Source organism: Dermacentor variabilis, chromosome 8 (genome assembly GCF_050947875.1).
Source record: "Dermacentor variabilis isolate Ectoservices chromosome 8, ASM5094787v1, whole genome shotgun sequence".
Taxonomy (NCBI): Eukaryota; Metazoa; Arthropoda; class Arachnida; order Ixodida; family Ixodidae; genus Dermacentor; species Dermacentor variabilis.
In genome coordinates this window covers 31,730,448-31,743,764 of record NC_134575.1, presented here as the reverse complement: position 1 = coordinate 31,743,764, position 13,317 = coordinate 31,730,448, and the positions used below count along the sequence as shown (strand labels likewise).

The following is a 13,317-nucleotide window of genomic DNA, read 5'->3' as shown; positions in this document are numbered from 1 at the left end:
TCAGCCTGGTAAGCACATTACGAAAGACAGGGGCGCTGTCGCACATTTCCAACCTGTCTCCGGGATCGAGGTTGTACTCACCCTCGCAGACGTCGCACCGGACTAAGCTGCCCCGCCTATCGAAGCGCACGTCCAGTTCTTTGAAGTCCGGGCAGTTCTGTGCTAGACGGCGCAGAGCTGACGGGCGGCGAAGCCCGCAAGGTGTCGCCGAGAGGGATTGCAGATGCTCCAGCGAACCGTCCTGGAGCAGTGCCGTCAAGTCGAGGTCCGGGCCGAAGTGGAAAGCGCTTATGTTAAGCTCAACGATTTGCTGGAGTTTGGACGAGATGAAGTCGCGAAGGCTTTCGCGGTACACGGCTCCTGCCGTCGCGTAAACACCATCGGAGGGCTGTGCCGGAAATAGCAGAAGACAGAGTTGGCGCACGTTCGTCCAGAAGTGTTCAAGGCTGGTCAGGCGAATCCATTCCACTGTGGTGCCTTCTGCGTGATGGACGGCAACCAGGACCAGCTGTTGCGGCAGAAGGAGGGGATCAACGCAGCCGTCAGCGAGATCTCGAAGTAGAACACAGTTCCATATGTTGCGCGACTTCTGGTAGGTAACGTTGGCGCACAGGGCCGCGTAGCTCGTGAACTCGAAGGGTTCGGGCGGCAGTTGTTGAATGGAGGGTGGCACCCCGGAAGTAAACGCGAATGTTTCCAATCTGTTGCACTGTTGGAAAATGACGTTACACTCCAGCAGCGCGTACAAGAAGGTTCCGCGCGCGAAATGAATACGCAGCTCGTCGACGTTCGGGCAGTAGCGAAGGAGCGCCGAGAGGAGCTTGAAGTTCAGGTGTCCACTCACTTCGGCGTACATGCGGCGGAGATTGACAGCCTGGGTGCCTGGCATTTCCGACGCGCACTGTTGCACGTGCCTTATTTCCGACTCCACGTCCGTATCAGCCACGAGGGAGAACTCAACTTCCGCCAGATGCGGAAGCCGTTCCAGCATTAAATCGAGCAGGTCGCTCGGACGGAGCGGGCAGGCGACGCACCGCAAAGACTGGAGTCGCGTACATCTTCCCATGTGCCGAGGCAATACCTCGGGTTCGAGAAGAATGCAGTTTGTGAGGTCCAATTCGCGGATCGGCTCTGTCCGCCTGATAGTTATTATCTGCTCGGCCAGTGAAGACAACCTTAGGCTGGGGCGCAGTCTCGGCGTCATTTCGTAGTTCCGGTGACGTGTCTCGTTAGGGAAGGTGTTCACGCTCGTCGATTATAGAGGCACGAGGGGTGCGCCCAAACGAACGCGTAATTGCTACTGTGCTAGCGGAGCGTTACGGACGACTGTTCACAGATGTTCGTTGCACACGTGATGCAGTACGATATGTCACGCGGGTGCGGTGGCGCTGTCATCACTCCCAACGCATGCAAAGGAAATATGTCAGCGAGATTAGCGAAGGCGTGCGCTACTCGAAAGGTGCGTGCACGTGTTTTACACCTTTACTCGGCAAAGATTTTTGTTCAAAGCGGCGAACAGCGATTAAGAGTAGCAGAAGTGAGCAAGCCGTTCGCTCGTTTCACACTCTTCCGTGTGCCTGCTTGTTCACGGCATGAAGTTTGGATGGATGAACCCTTGGATATGATACGCTACACGAGACAAGGTTTTACCGAAGCAATGTATGTGTGAATGCAGTACACTGGAGCCAGCTTCAAGCGATATAGCCTCTTTGTAGGTTACAATCTGTAGGTTATAGGTTACGGGTTACAGGTTACACTTTCAGGTTATGCTATCAGGTTACACTTACTTATAGCTTACAGGCTACACTTAAGTGAACCCGACAGTCACAAAATCGTACTGATCGAGCCTCACGTTCCGCGCGCACGTTTGCATGAACTCGCATCTCGCAAGTCTTGAGCAACGACCGCACGCAGCGTCGTGCCGAGACGTCAACGCGTCCGAACTGTCGTTGTGATTACGCTAGCGGCATGTCATTGCGCCTTGTCATGATAGCCTTCGCGCTGGACATCGTAAAAATCGGGACGTCACACTGCTTCCGCGCAAGTCTCAGCACCGGTTTCAACCTCGAACAGTTAGCCTTTACATGCGCGTTACAAACGGCTCGAGCTGGGTCGACCTACACCCCGTGCAGTCGGGCCGACTCAGTACGACTCGACACTCGTTCAGCCCTTCCAGGGAGCTTTTGCACGAGCTCGACAGGGAACTTCCAGCCCTACAGACTGACTCGACCCACTTCTCTCGCATTCATGCAAACGCCCCGATATTAGCGCTTTGACAGGGGCTGTAGCTGGCTTAAGCGCATTCTTTCGTTGCTCAACTGAGGACAAGTTAACCACAATGTAACACCCACGAAGCGATGTGCCAACTCATAACTGGTATTTTGGTTAGCACATGGTGGCTATAGTACAGAAGTCACAAAAAAGACAAAACAAGAAAACAGAAAACGGAGAGCAGGGAAATAAAACAAAAATAAAGCGAGATAGATTATAAAGTGAACAGCTCGCTCCCTTCATTAATACGTGTGTTATGGACGTTCCTCTTATCGGACAAGCGCGGGGTACAAAAATACAATGTTTTGGGAATTCATAGTCATGTACGAAGTGTATGCGCATGTATCTGTGTGGTGTAGTTTTAATGCCAGCTACTAATCTCTTTCTCCGTGTTATCTTACGCGCGAGATAACTTCGTAGCTACGCTGAGCGCGGTTTTCACGAGCATGCTGCCAAAACCAATGTAAAAAGGAATTTTCCTGTTTTACGTGCCGGAACCCCTAATGATCATGAGGCACTCTGTTGTGGTAGGAATACGGCATAATTTTGTTCAGCCTGGTTTCCTTAACGCGTACTCAAGGCACGGTACACGGGCGTTCCATCTTCGTTCTTTTTAACCATGTCTCCTATATTGCGCTAACCGATTGCAACTTTTGCCTGCGAATTTCCTGGTTTCATTACCCCACCTAGTTTTCGGCCTACTCGACTGCGTTATGTTCTTTTGGCGCCCATTCTGTAACTCTATAGTGGTCCGCCGGTTAAGTAATATGCGCATTAGACGATCTGCCCAACTCCATTTTTTACGTTTTATTTTCGTCTAGAATATTGGCTATCCCCGTTTGCTCTCTGATTCATGCCAGTTTCTTAATGTCTCTTAACGTTACGCCTAACATTCTTCGTTCCATCGCTCTTTGCGCAGTCCTTAGCTTCTTCTTGAGCTTCTTAACCTCCGAGTTCGTGCCCTATAGTGAACGAACTGGAGGTTAGACATGGTAGAATGCATTAATTTTACACCTTTCTTTTCAGTGATAGTGGTAAGCTTCCAGTCAGGATCTGACAATGTCTGCCGTATGCGCTCCAACCCATTTTTGTCAGTTTGCTTCACAATATGGGTCCCCTGTGAGTAGTCGACTTAAGTAAATATACTCTTTCACAGACTTTAGAGGGTGAGTGGCGATACTGAACTATTGTTCCCTTGCGAGGCTATAGATCATTATCTTTGCTTTCTGCACTATAATTTTCAAGCCCACTGTTACACTCTGTCTGTTAAGGTTCTCAATAATTTGTTGTAACTCGTACCCAGTGTTGCTGAACAAGACAATGTCATCTGCAAACCCAATGTGGCTGAGATATTCGTCATTTATCCTCACTCCTAAGCCTTCCCAGTTTATTAACTTGAATACTTCTTCCAAGCATGCTGTGAATAGCATTGAAGAGAATGTGTCCCTTTGCCTGACCCCTTTCTTTATAGTTGTTTTTCTACTTGTCTTGTTGAGAATTATGGTCGCAGTGGAATATTTTTAGATATTTTCCAAGATATTCACTTAAGCCTCCTGCCCTCTTTGATTACGTAATGCCTTATAACTGCTGATATCTCTACTGAATAAAATGCCTTTTCGTAGTCACGACGGAGGTAGTGGCCGAATACTGCACCAGAGAGGCCAATTCCTGTTCTGGAGGGGGAGTGTCTCTTGTTGAAACTTTGTGGGCCTTCCTACTTTGGTTGTACCTGGATTACGACAGCCCCACTGGCCCTCGGCATATTTTGCCAGTGTCAGGCGGCACTCCAAGCCTGCGTTTCCGAAACTATGGCGATCAAAACATCCAGTTCTTCTTTTCCTGTCGAAAAAAAAAAAAGCCTCAACAGAAACGGCTTAGGAAACTTTCATCACAAGAAGTTCCGGTATCACTAATTCTAATTGATTCCAATTGGTTTAACAAATCTCCCTTCATAGTGAAATGAAGCTGTAGAGTTTCTCCAATTAATTTATATTGTTCTATAAAAACGCTGCATAAAACTCATTTACGACATGTGGTTCCTCCACCAGGTGGAGGAGATATTCCTGGTATGCGCCAGATTTATTGAATATGCATGAGAGCAGTGCGTTAGGCGATTAAACTTGAACAATCACAACAGCATGCCAACTTGCCGATTCCGAAAAAAAAAATTCGACCATGCTCTTGCCACTTATAAAAGGGACACTGATCTTTCTAAAGCACCCGTCTGCAATTAAATTTGCATATTAACTGTGAGTGAGGAAACATTATTTTCGGAGTCAAAGCTGTTGATGCCCGAGGATGGGCGGCCACCTCATTCCCGGTAGGCCAGGCCTCTCCTGCAGCCGTAGCTGGTCCTTAGGACTTGGGCTAAGCAGGACATGTTATAAAAAGATAGACAGTTGGGCGAGTTGGTACGGTAACATGGTCTTGTCTTGTAGCGCGAAGTGAACATGGACACAGAAAGGAGCAGACAGGACGAAAAAAAACATGTGAAAAAAAAAACATGCTACGCCTCCGATTGCAAACCTCATTCAGAAAACAGCGTACCACGGAACAACTTCCACTACTTCCACTACGCTGGTTTAACAACTATAGCACTGGACGCTCCGATAAGTTTTTGTCCCCCAAGAGCTCCCGTAGACGATCAATCTACCGGCAGTGACCATCATACTCGGCTCCAGCAAGTAATGCCTGCACCTTACCACAATCCAACGGCTTGTGAAGTCTGAAATTTGTCGTAGACTTCCTTGAAGCCAACAATGCGCTTTAGACACCCTCCCAGACGCAACAAAATTGTTAAAAAGTTCTGAACAATTATAATAGCATGGAAAAAGAACGTACAATGGCCGGTACGTGAAACAAGGATATTTTTAAACAATTATTCATAAAATGACGACTGTGGCCATGGATGAATGTGTAGTTAGTAAGGCAACAAATATTAAATGGTAGCTTAGAATGTACTTACTAGTTTATACGTGGTTTTCTAAAAACAAGGTACAAATTATAATGGATTTTATTTTTTATACTATTTGGAATGATTGAATGCGCTCTGCTTAGGGATTCGACGGGCTCACTCTTCCCATGTGAAAAGCTCTCTTTTAAGATACCCGACATATTTCCTTCAAATATTTATTTATTGTTTTACGTATGCGATTACCAATTTGGTGGCCGAAAAGGTCGAAATGTTTACATTGCAAAACCTAACCGACCACGCAATTCAGTGTCATCATACCAAACTATTGCAATGAATTTAATTTATGTATGGCAAAATTTTGTAACGACGTTTGAGTTTCCGTCGATCTTACTTCCTATACTCGAATATTCTACTTCATCTTAATGTATGTGGTCGCACAGCGTGGGAAGAGCGAGCTCTGTAAAAAAATTGCATCAAATTAAAGGCAAAAAAGTTACACAGCTCAACTCTTTTCATTTGAAAGGTGCTTCGGACAGCGTGTGCCACTCCACAGAAACTGTAGTACATGAAGAACCGGCTGACAGGCATCTATCACTTTCTGAAGTTCTTCGCTGGAAAGACCTGGGGAATGTCCACAAGCACTATGCTGGAACTATGTAGGGTAAATTTTGTAGGATTTTTGCGGTACAGCTTGCCAGTTTTGACTACCGCAAGTAAAACAAGCCTACGTACTAGTCATAGCTTTCAGGCAGAGGCGCTCAGGATGTGTCTAGGTCTTCCTTCAAGTGCGTCAACGGCGGCGACTATTGCAATCGCCAGAGAACAGCTCATCAAGACCCACATCACAGTTGAAGCAATAAGCGGGCACGTAAGGCACCTTTCCCGCACTGCCTGCCACATTCTAGCCTCTCTACATGCGGAGAGACCGCAGGCCTCGTTCTGCCGAACGGTATCCGCACATCATGAGGAAATACCCCCTCGCTTCACACCTTCCGCGAGACCTTTGACTCCATATTGGTGGCTCATTCACGCAAAGATCAACGTGACAATACCTGGCGTCCGAAAGATAGCAGATATGTCATCAGCGGCTCTTAAACGGCTTACCTTACTCCAATTAAATGAGAAGAAGCGGTATTACACCCACAGACACTGACGAATCCGTGCTTGCAAAGCTTTACCGCAGCTGTAGTCATTGCAGCAAAAGCCACCACCATCAAGTTGGAAAGGTCTCACTCGACAACGGCGACGGAAGCAGAACTCGAAGCGCTTCGAGTTGCAGTACACTTTATTAATAATGAACCAAGACACAAATGGTCGATTTTCTGTGACTCGAAGATAACAGTAAAGTGTTTACTGCCAGGCGTATGGTGGATTTTGCACGAACAATTCGTATTTGAAATCACAGCCATACACCAGCTGACTGAGAAAGTACATGAAATAATTTTTCAGTGGCTACCAAGTCACTGCTGTATCATTGGCAATGAACGTGCCCATCAAGCTGCTCGTTCAGCTCATGCACAAGACGACCGCCTATCGATACCGCTGTCTAGGACTGATGATGCAAGGATAATACGCCTACTTGCACGCCATTGTACTACACCACAGTGGAATGAACCACATGAATGCAGGGCCTTTAACACACCCTGGAGCCTACTTTATGCATCCTGCTTCCACCAAGACTTGCTCGAAGAGGTGCGACACTGTTGTGTAGGCTATGCTTAGGTGTCGCGTTTGCCAATGACTATGCGTTCCCCATAGGGATTTACGGCACCGCAGCATGTGGCGATTGCACCGACGCGGGCACGATTCGTTGTGTTCTTTGCCAGTGACCGCCGTAGAGTTCGCAGAGACAATCGCTATCCGTCATGCTGAACCAGTTGAACGACCAGCCTCTTTCTGAAGAAGAAAATCTGAAACATCGACGCGACGTGAAATCGCGTCAGAAGGGATCCCTGTTTGATCTCTTATCCACACACCCTTCTTCCTCTCTCTTAACGTCTCGCCTAACATTTTTCGTTACCTCGCTCTTCGCGCGGTCCTTAGCTTGTGCTCGAGCCTCTTTGTTACCCTCCTATTTTCTGCCCCATATGTTAGCACGTGTAGAATGCAATCGTTGTGCACGTTTGTTTTCAATGACAGTGGTAAGTTAAATATTTGTGGAGTCTGACAACGAGAGGCTTGTTTACGTTATTTGATACGTGTCCTGACTGTAATAACTTAGGTGACGTCACCTGAGAAATTGTTAATGACAAACTTGTGCGACGCAAAGTATGCAATCACGTTTAGATCGCCGTGATAATGATAGTAATGTAAAAAAAGGGAATAACACATCAGCTGATATAATTACTACAGTATAGTGCTCATTAAACGGGAACTGAGGGCAATGGTTCTTCACCGCATATCCTTCTGAAGCCGTCCAACAATGGTGAGATTGTGCATATAATAAATTGTTTTGTCTATATCGAGACAACCCATTTGTAGGAGACTGTGTGGTGTGGCGCAAAGCGGGAGAAGGGACAACGAAGAACGAGGACAAGCGCTGGTACTCGTTCTTCGGTGTCCCTTCTCCCACTTCGTGCGGTTGCACATATTCTCATGGAATACCAACTATCCCAAACCATACCCCTAAGCAAAAATTTCTGGGTTTCCCTAGACAAGCCATTCTTACTGAACGGCCGGTAACTATAGTGCTTGTGACCCCCTTCATGTGTTCGTCCAGGAACCGGAGCGTTTGCCCAAGGACTGCTGTTCTCCTGCACCAGAACGGTTCGGAAGGGTGTCCGCTTGAATCTGTTTTTCTCCCTGCAGACTGCAAGAGCAGCAGTGGTCCGCTTATACATATGGTGTTTGAGAACTTCGAATAGTGAATTCTAAAGCTGAATACGATACCGAATAGCAAGGACCGCTCGATTCGTACGCGATGCCTTGAACTGCCGTCGTCCTAGCTTTGGCCACGTTGGAGGACCAGCACGGCGAGAAGCTGTGGGTGTGACGTCACGTATACGTTTCGAACAGTCGCTTGCACATTCCGTATTTTGAGTGTTCCGGTTCTGCGGCTAAGAATTCAATTCGCTGCGGTCTATATTGAAAGTTCTTTTTAAGTGTTCGTTGGAGAACATCGCTTGAAAAGAACGTGCGTGTCTCAGTAATGGATAAAAACATACTCGACCAACTCTGGTCTTTGTCCGAGTACCCTGCCCAACTTCGCGTGCGCCGTGTTCGCACTGGGCCTACAACTTTGCTTTCCTCTCTACTGCATTCACCACCAGGGCTTCGTGCATCGGCTGCGAGAACCGCCGCCCGATCACGGAGGCCGTGTTTTCAATATTTAGACAACCCGTAACCGACAAGCGCTTCACGGAGTGAAGTGTTGACCGGCGTTTCCAGAGCGCCAGCTGGGCAGGCCGTCACGCCCCATAGTACGTTCCCCGATTCACGAAAGCGAGCAATATTTGCCTCATGCGCTCCTGAAGCATGGTCTCACATGTAGCGTGATTTATTTAAAGCGCTCAAAAAGTTTTGCAGGGCACATTTTGGGCGTGTTCAGACACTCAGGGAAGAAAGAAAAATAAACAAGGGATAAGGCATGCACATTCGATGATACGGATTAAAAGAAGCGAAGGATGAGCTGTATCATTGTAGGCACTTTTAAGCGTATCTAAACAATATTATCACGGGTCGGTCGTGCCTTCCTTTACATCATCTCTGTGAAGTCGCGATTCAGCGGCTTGGCGAGTCCTATGAACGTAGCCGTGGAACAACAGAGGAAGCAAGGACCGTCTCGGACCAGGACACCACCCCTTAGAGCGCGAAACTGCTTCATCCACGTGATCCGTTTCTCGATGCCGTTGCTAGAGTTTTGGTAGTGAACGTGTACACACTTTATGTGAGGCTTCAGGCTGTCGCCGAACGCCAGCACGGACACCTCGGCGACATTGTCCAGTAATGTCACCGCCGACAGAAGGCACAGGTACTGCAGGCTGGCGATGCGGGAGACGGTTTCCTGGAATGGAAGGATCCCCGCAGCAAATTATATTCTTAAATAATTTAGACCTCCAATAATTTAATGATGGCGTAAATGTCTTTAACTCGCACTCTTATGGTGAAAAAAAAATGATGCAAGGATGAATGATAGACATTTACATGCTTTATCCTTTCTTTTTGGGTGCATTGTACAGTGCATGCATTTGGGCTTGTTAGTTCATTACCTGAGCAGAAATATCACGAAATAACAGGATCTGTGTCTGCCCCTCTTTTCCCCATCGTATTATGTTGCGCTATTCAGCACCAGGAACGATGGAACATGCGAGTGTGACAGGCAAGGGGTAGAGGCTAGAACGTTTTGCCGAAGCAATTTCAGTTTCCCGTATGTAACCCTTCGATGGCCGTGTCTGCGGTAAACTTTATAAAGTGAAATTAAGCTTTCAGAAATTGGGCTAAACAAACTAAAGAATTTGATGGGAGCAAATCGGTGTTGTGTTACTGCAGGAACTTATGGTTGCGATAGGTTGCCTGTTCTGAGTGAAACAGCAAGCTCTGGGAAGTAATATTTATTTTTTCGTTTCTTCTGCCGTTAGAGGGCGACAGTGTCTGCGAGTGTAATTATATAGTTACCGTGAGCATTTGCTTCAAGAAAGATACGCAATTGCAGTGAACCTAATGCGAAAGTACTTTGTTGCTGATTAGTTGGTTCATGCACAACAAGTAATGCATCGCGCAGAATCTGTATTTCTTTTTGTTCGCTTCTGAAAGGAAAGTGTGCGCATTTCATGTCACAGTGGCGGCAAAACTACTCTAGGTGTTTGCGCATTTCTGGGTCGTGCTAGTGGTTACTTTACGTATATATTGGCTTCCTGTCGTTTCATGCACTAAAACATTGGGTATATCTAATTTAGTTGTAGCGCAAGCTGAACAGGGACAACAGAGAGGGACATCTGACACACACAGCTCTTTGTGCGCGAGATGTGCCTTTCTGTTGTCCTTGTTTAGCCTGCGCTACAACAAAAGAATATATGGCATACCAAGAAGCCCCTATAGCTATCCTCATCGACAATTGGTAGTCTGCGGTCTGTCCTACCTCTCACTCCACCATTTTTCACATATTTTGCACAGTACGTAACTCACTGAGCATATGTATAAACGAGGAAATTTTTGTTCCAGCCCGATCGACACGTCTAGAGTAGGAACCACGCGTAAATATGCTCGTGTCAATGAAAGCACATAGATCAAACCCGACTCACCATCAGACAGGCCTCGTCGATGGGCAGGGCATCGTGTCGAAGCACCAGACAACTCAGCGAGCTGTTTCTGGCGAGCAGCCGACCCAAATACGGGTAGTCTGTGAGCGAGGGACTAGGGCAGTCTGAGAGCCGCACGGAAACCGCTGGACAGGTCTCGATGAACCAAAGCGACATAGGGCCATGCACGTCACTGAGAGTAAGCCTGGCAAGCGCACTATGAAACACGGGGCCGCCGTCTTGCATTCCCGGCATGTCTTTGGGATTGTTGTAGAACTCACATTCGCAGACGGCGCACCAAACGAAGCTACCCCGCCTTTCGATGCGGACGTCCAGTTCTTTGAAGTTGGGGCAGTTCTGTGCTATATGGCGCAGAGCTGACGGGCGGCGAAGCCCGCAAGGGGTCGCGGAAAGGGATCGCAGATGCTCCAGTGAGCCGTCCTGGAGCAGTGCCGTCAAGTCTAGGTCGGGGCCGAAGTGGAACGCGCTTATGTTAAGCTCGACGATCTGCTGGAGCTTGACGGAGATGAAGTCGCGAAGACTTTCGCGGTACACGGTGCCCGCCGTCGCGTAAACACCATCGGAGGGCTGTGCCGGAAACAGCAGAAGGCAGAGTTGTCGCACGTTCGTCCAGAAGTGTCCAAGGGTGGCCAGGCGAATCCATTCCGCCGTGATGCCTTCTGCGTGGTGGACGGCAACCAGGACCAGCTGTTGCGGCAAATGGATGGGATTTGTGTACCCGACAGCGAGATCTCGGAGTAGAACACAGTTCCACATGTTGCTCGACCTCTGGTAGCTGACGTTGGCGCAGACGGCCGCGCAGCTCGTGAATTCCAACGGTGTCGACGGCAGGCGTTGAATGGAGGCTGGCACCTCGGAAGAGAACGTGAATGTTTCCAAATTGACGCCCTGTCCGAGGATGGCGTTACATTCCAGGAGCGCGTTCAAGAAATTTCCGCGCACGAAATGAACACGCAGCTCGTCCAGCTTAGGGCAGTAGCTGAGGAGCGCCGAGAGAATCTTGAAGTTGAGGTCGCCGCTCACTTCGGCGTACATGCGGCGAAGATTGCGAGCAAGGGCGCCTGGTACTTGCGACGCGGTGTGGTGCACCTCCCTTATTTCCGAGTCCAGGTCCGTCTCAGCCACGAGGGAGAACTCAACTTCCTTTAGACGCGGAAGCCGTTGTAGCATTAAAACGAGCAGGGCGCTCGGCCTGAGCGGGCAGGCGACGCAACGCAAGTAACGGAGTCCCGTACACTTGCCGATATGCAGAGGCAATTCGTTCGGTTCGAGAAGAATGCAATTTGTGAAGTCCAATGAGCGTATAGTCGCCACCGATTTCACAGCTTCTAGCTTTTCGACCAGAGAAGAGAGCCCTTGGTGGGCGCGTATGACCACCATTATTGCGGTGTCCCTGTGCCGTGTCTCTTTAGTGGAGGGCTTCACGCTCGGCGAATAATAGAAGGTTGACTGGCACGGCCGACGCAACGGGAAAAGGCAATGGCGTTAACCGAGCGTTGGGCACGACTTTCGACAAATGTTTGTTGCACATGTGATACATTACGTGCGAGCAACGTGACGTCACGGAGTTGCGGTGGCGCTGGCGTGACTCCCAATTCGTGGAGAAGGAATATTTTCGCGAGATTTGCGAAGGCGTGCGTTATCCGGAAGGTGCTCGAACGAGTGTGCTCGTTCTCGAACCTTTACTCGGCAAAGAATGTTGTGCAAAGCGGCGAACTGTTATGAAGAGCAGCAGAAGTGACAAAGTTGCTCGCTTGTTTCACCCAATTCTGTGTGCCTGCTGGTTCACAGCATGCAGTTAGTTACAGATGCATGAATTCGTGGATATGATACCCTACACGAGATAAGATTTTACCGTAGGTATGCATGTGTGGCTGCCATACACCGGAGCCAGCTTCAAGCGATATAGCATCTAACCTGTACAAGAGAGCTTAACCTATAGTATACGCTTAACCACTAGCTAATACCACAAGCGTAGCCATGCAGCTCTTGCTTTCGCAATTCAACTAGGGTTAACCAGAGCTAAACCGCAGGCAATTTTTACATGAAATCGCTTCTGACAGGTCGCGAACAACGATGGCGCACAGGGTCGTGCCGACATATCGATGCGTCAGAACTGGACTTCCGGTTCCTGCAGCCGTCTGCAACAGCTTCTGTTTCATGGATGATGTCGTTATGATTAGGTTAGGTGCTTGTCTTGCCTTGTCATGATACCCTTCGCGTTGCACTGTGCACAAATCGCGACGTTACACTGCTTCCGCGCAAGTCTCAGCGCCGGCTGCAGCCCCGACCGGTCACCTTTTACATGCGCGCTGCAAACGGGTCGAGCTGGGTTGACTTCGTACAGTCGGGCCAACTCAGCCCAACTCGACGCTCGTTCAGGCCGGCCGGGCAGCGTTTGCAGGAGCTCGACAGGGCAATTCCAGCCCCACAAACCGACTGGACCTGCTTCTGTCTGGTGCGTTCGAGATGCCCCGCTATATTAGCGCTTGGCAGGTGATTTAGCCGGCGCTGCATCGTCCTTAAGCGTGCTCCTTCGTTGCTTAACGAAGGAAAAATTAACAACACTGTGGCACCGATAAGACGATGCGTCAACTCAGAACTAATATTTTTCGTTAGAGCATAGTGGCTTTTGTATGGAAGTCACAAGAAAAAAAAATAGGAACTGAGGGAAACAATATTAGACAAAAAAAAAAAGCGAGACAAATTAAAACAGCTCATTCCCTTTGTCAACACGTGTGTGATGGACGTTCATGATTTTGGAAAGGCGCGGCTATTGAAATTTCTATGTTTTAAGAATTTATACTCATGGATGGAGCGTTTTCGCTTCTATCTGTGTGGCGCAGTTTTGTTGCCTTACTAATATCTTTCTGC

General features: G+C 48.5%; 1 protein-coding gene across 1 annotated transcript; it reads right to left on the bottom strand.

The window, feature by feature from the left end:
- Positions 1-8,684: 8,684 nt before the first annotated feature.
- Positions 8,685-11,237, bottom strand: LOC142590986 (uncharacterized). Its single transcript, XM_075703361.1, has 2 exons — positions 10,426-11,237; positions 8,685-9,188 (listed from the first exon to the last, which is right to left on the bottom strand). The coding sequence occupies exons 1-2, from the start codon at positions 11,197-11,199 to the stop codon at positions 8,880-8,882; spliced, it is 1,083 nt and encodes a 360-aa protein (XP_075559476.1). The 5' UTR covers positions 11,200-11,237; the 3' UTR covers positions 8,685-8,879.
- Positions 11,238-13,317: the final 2,080 nt, after the last annotated feature.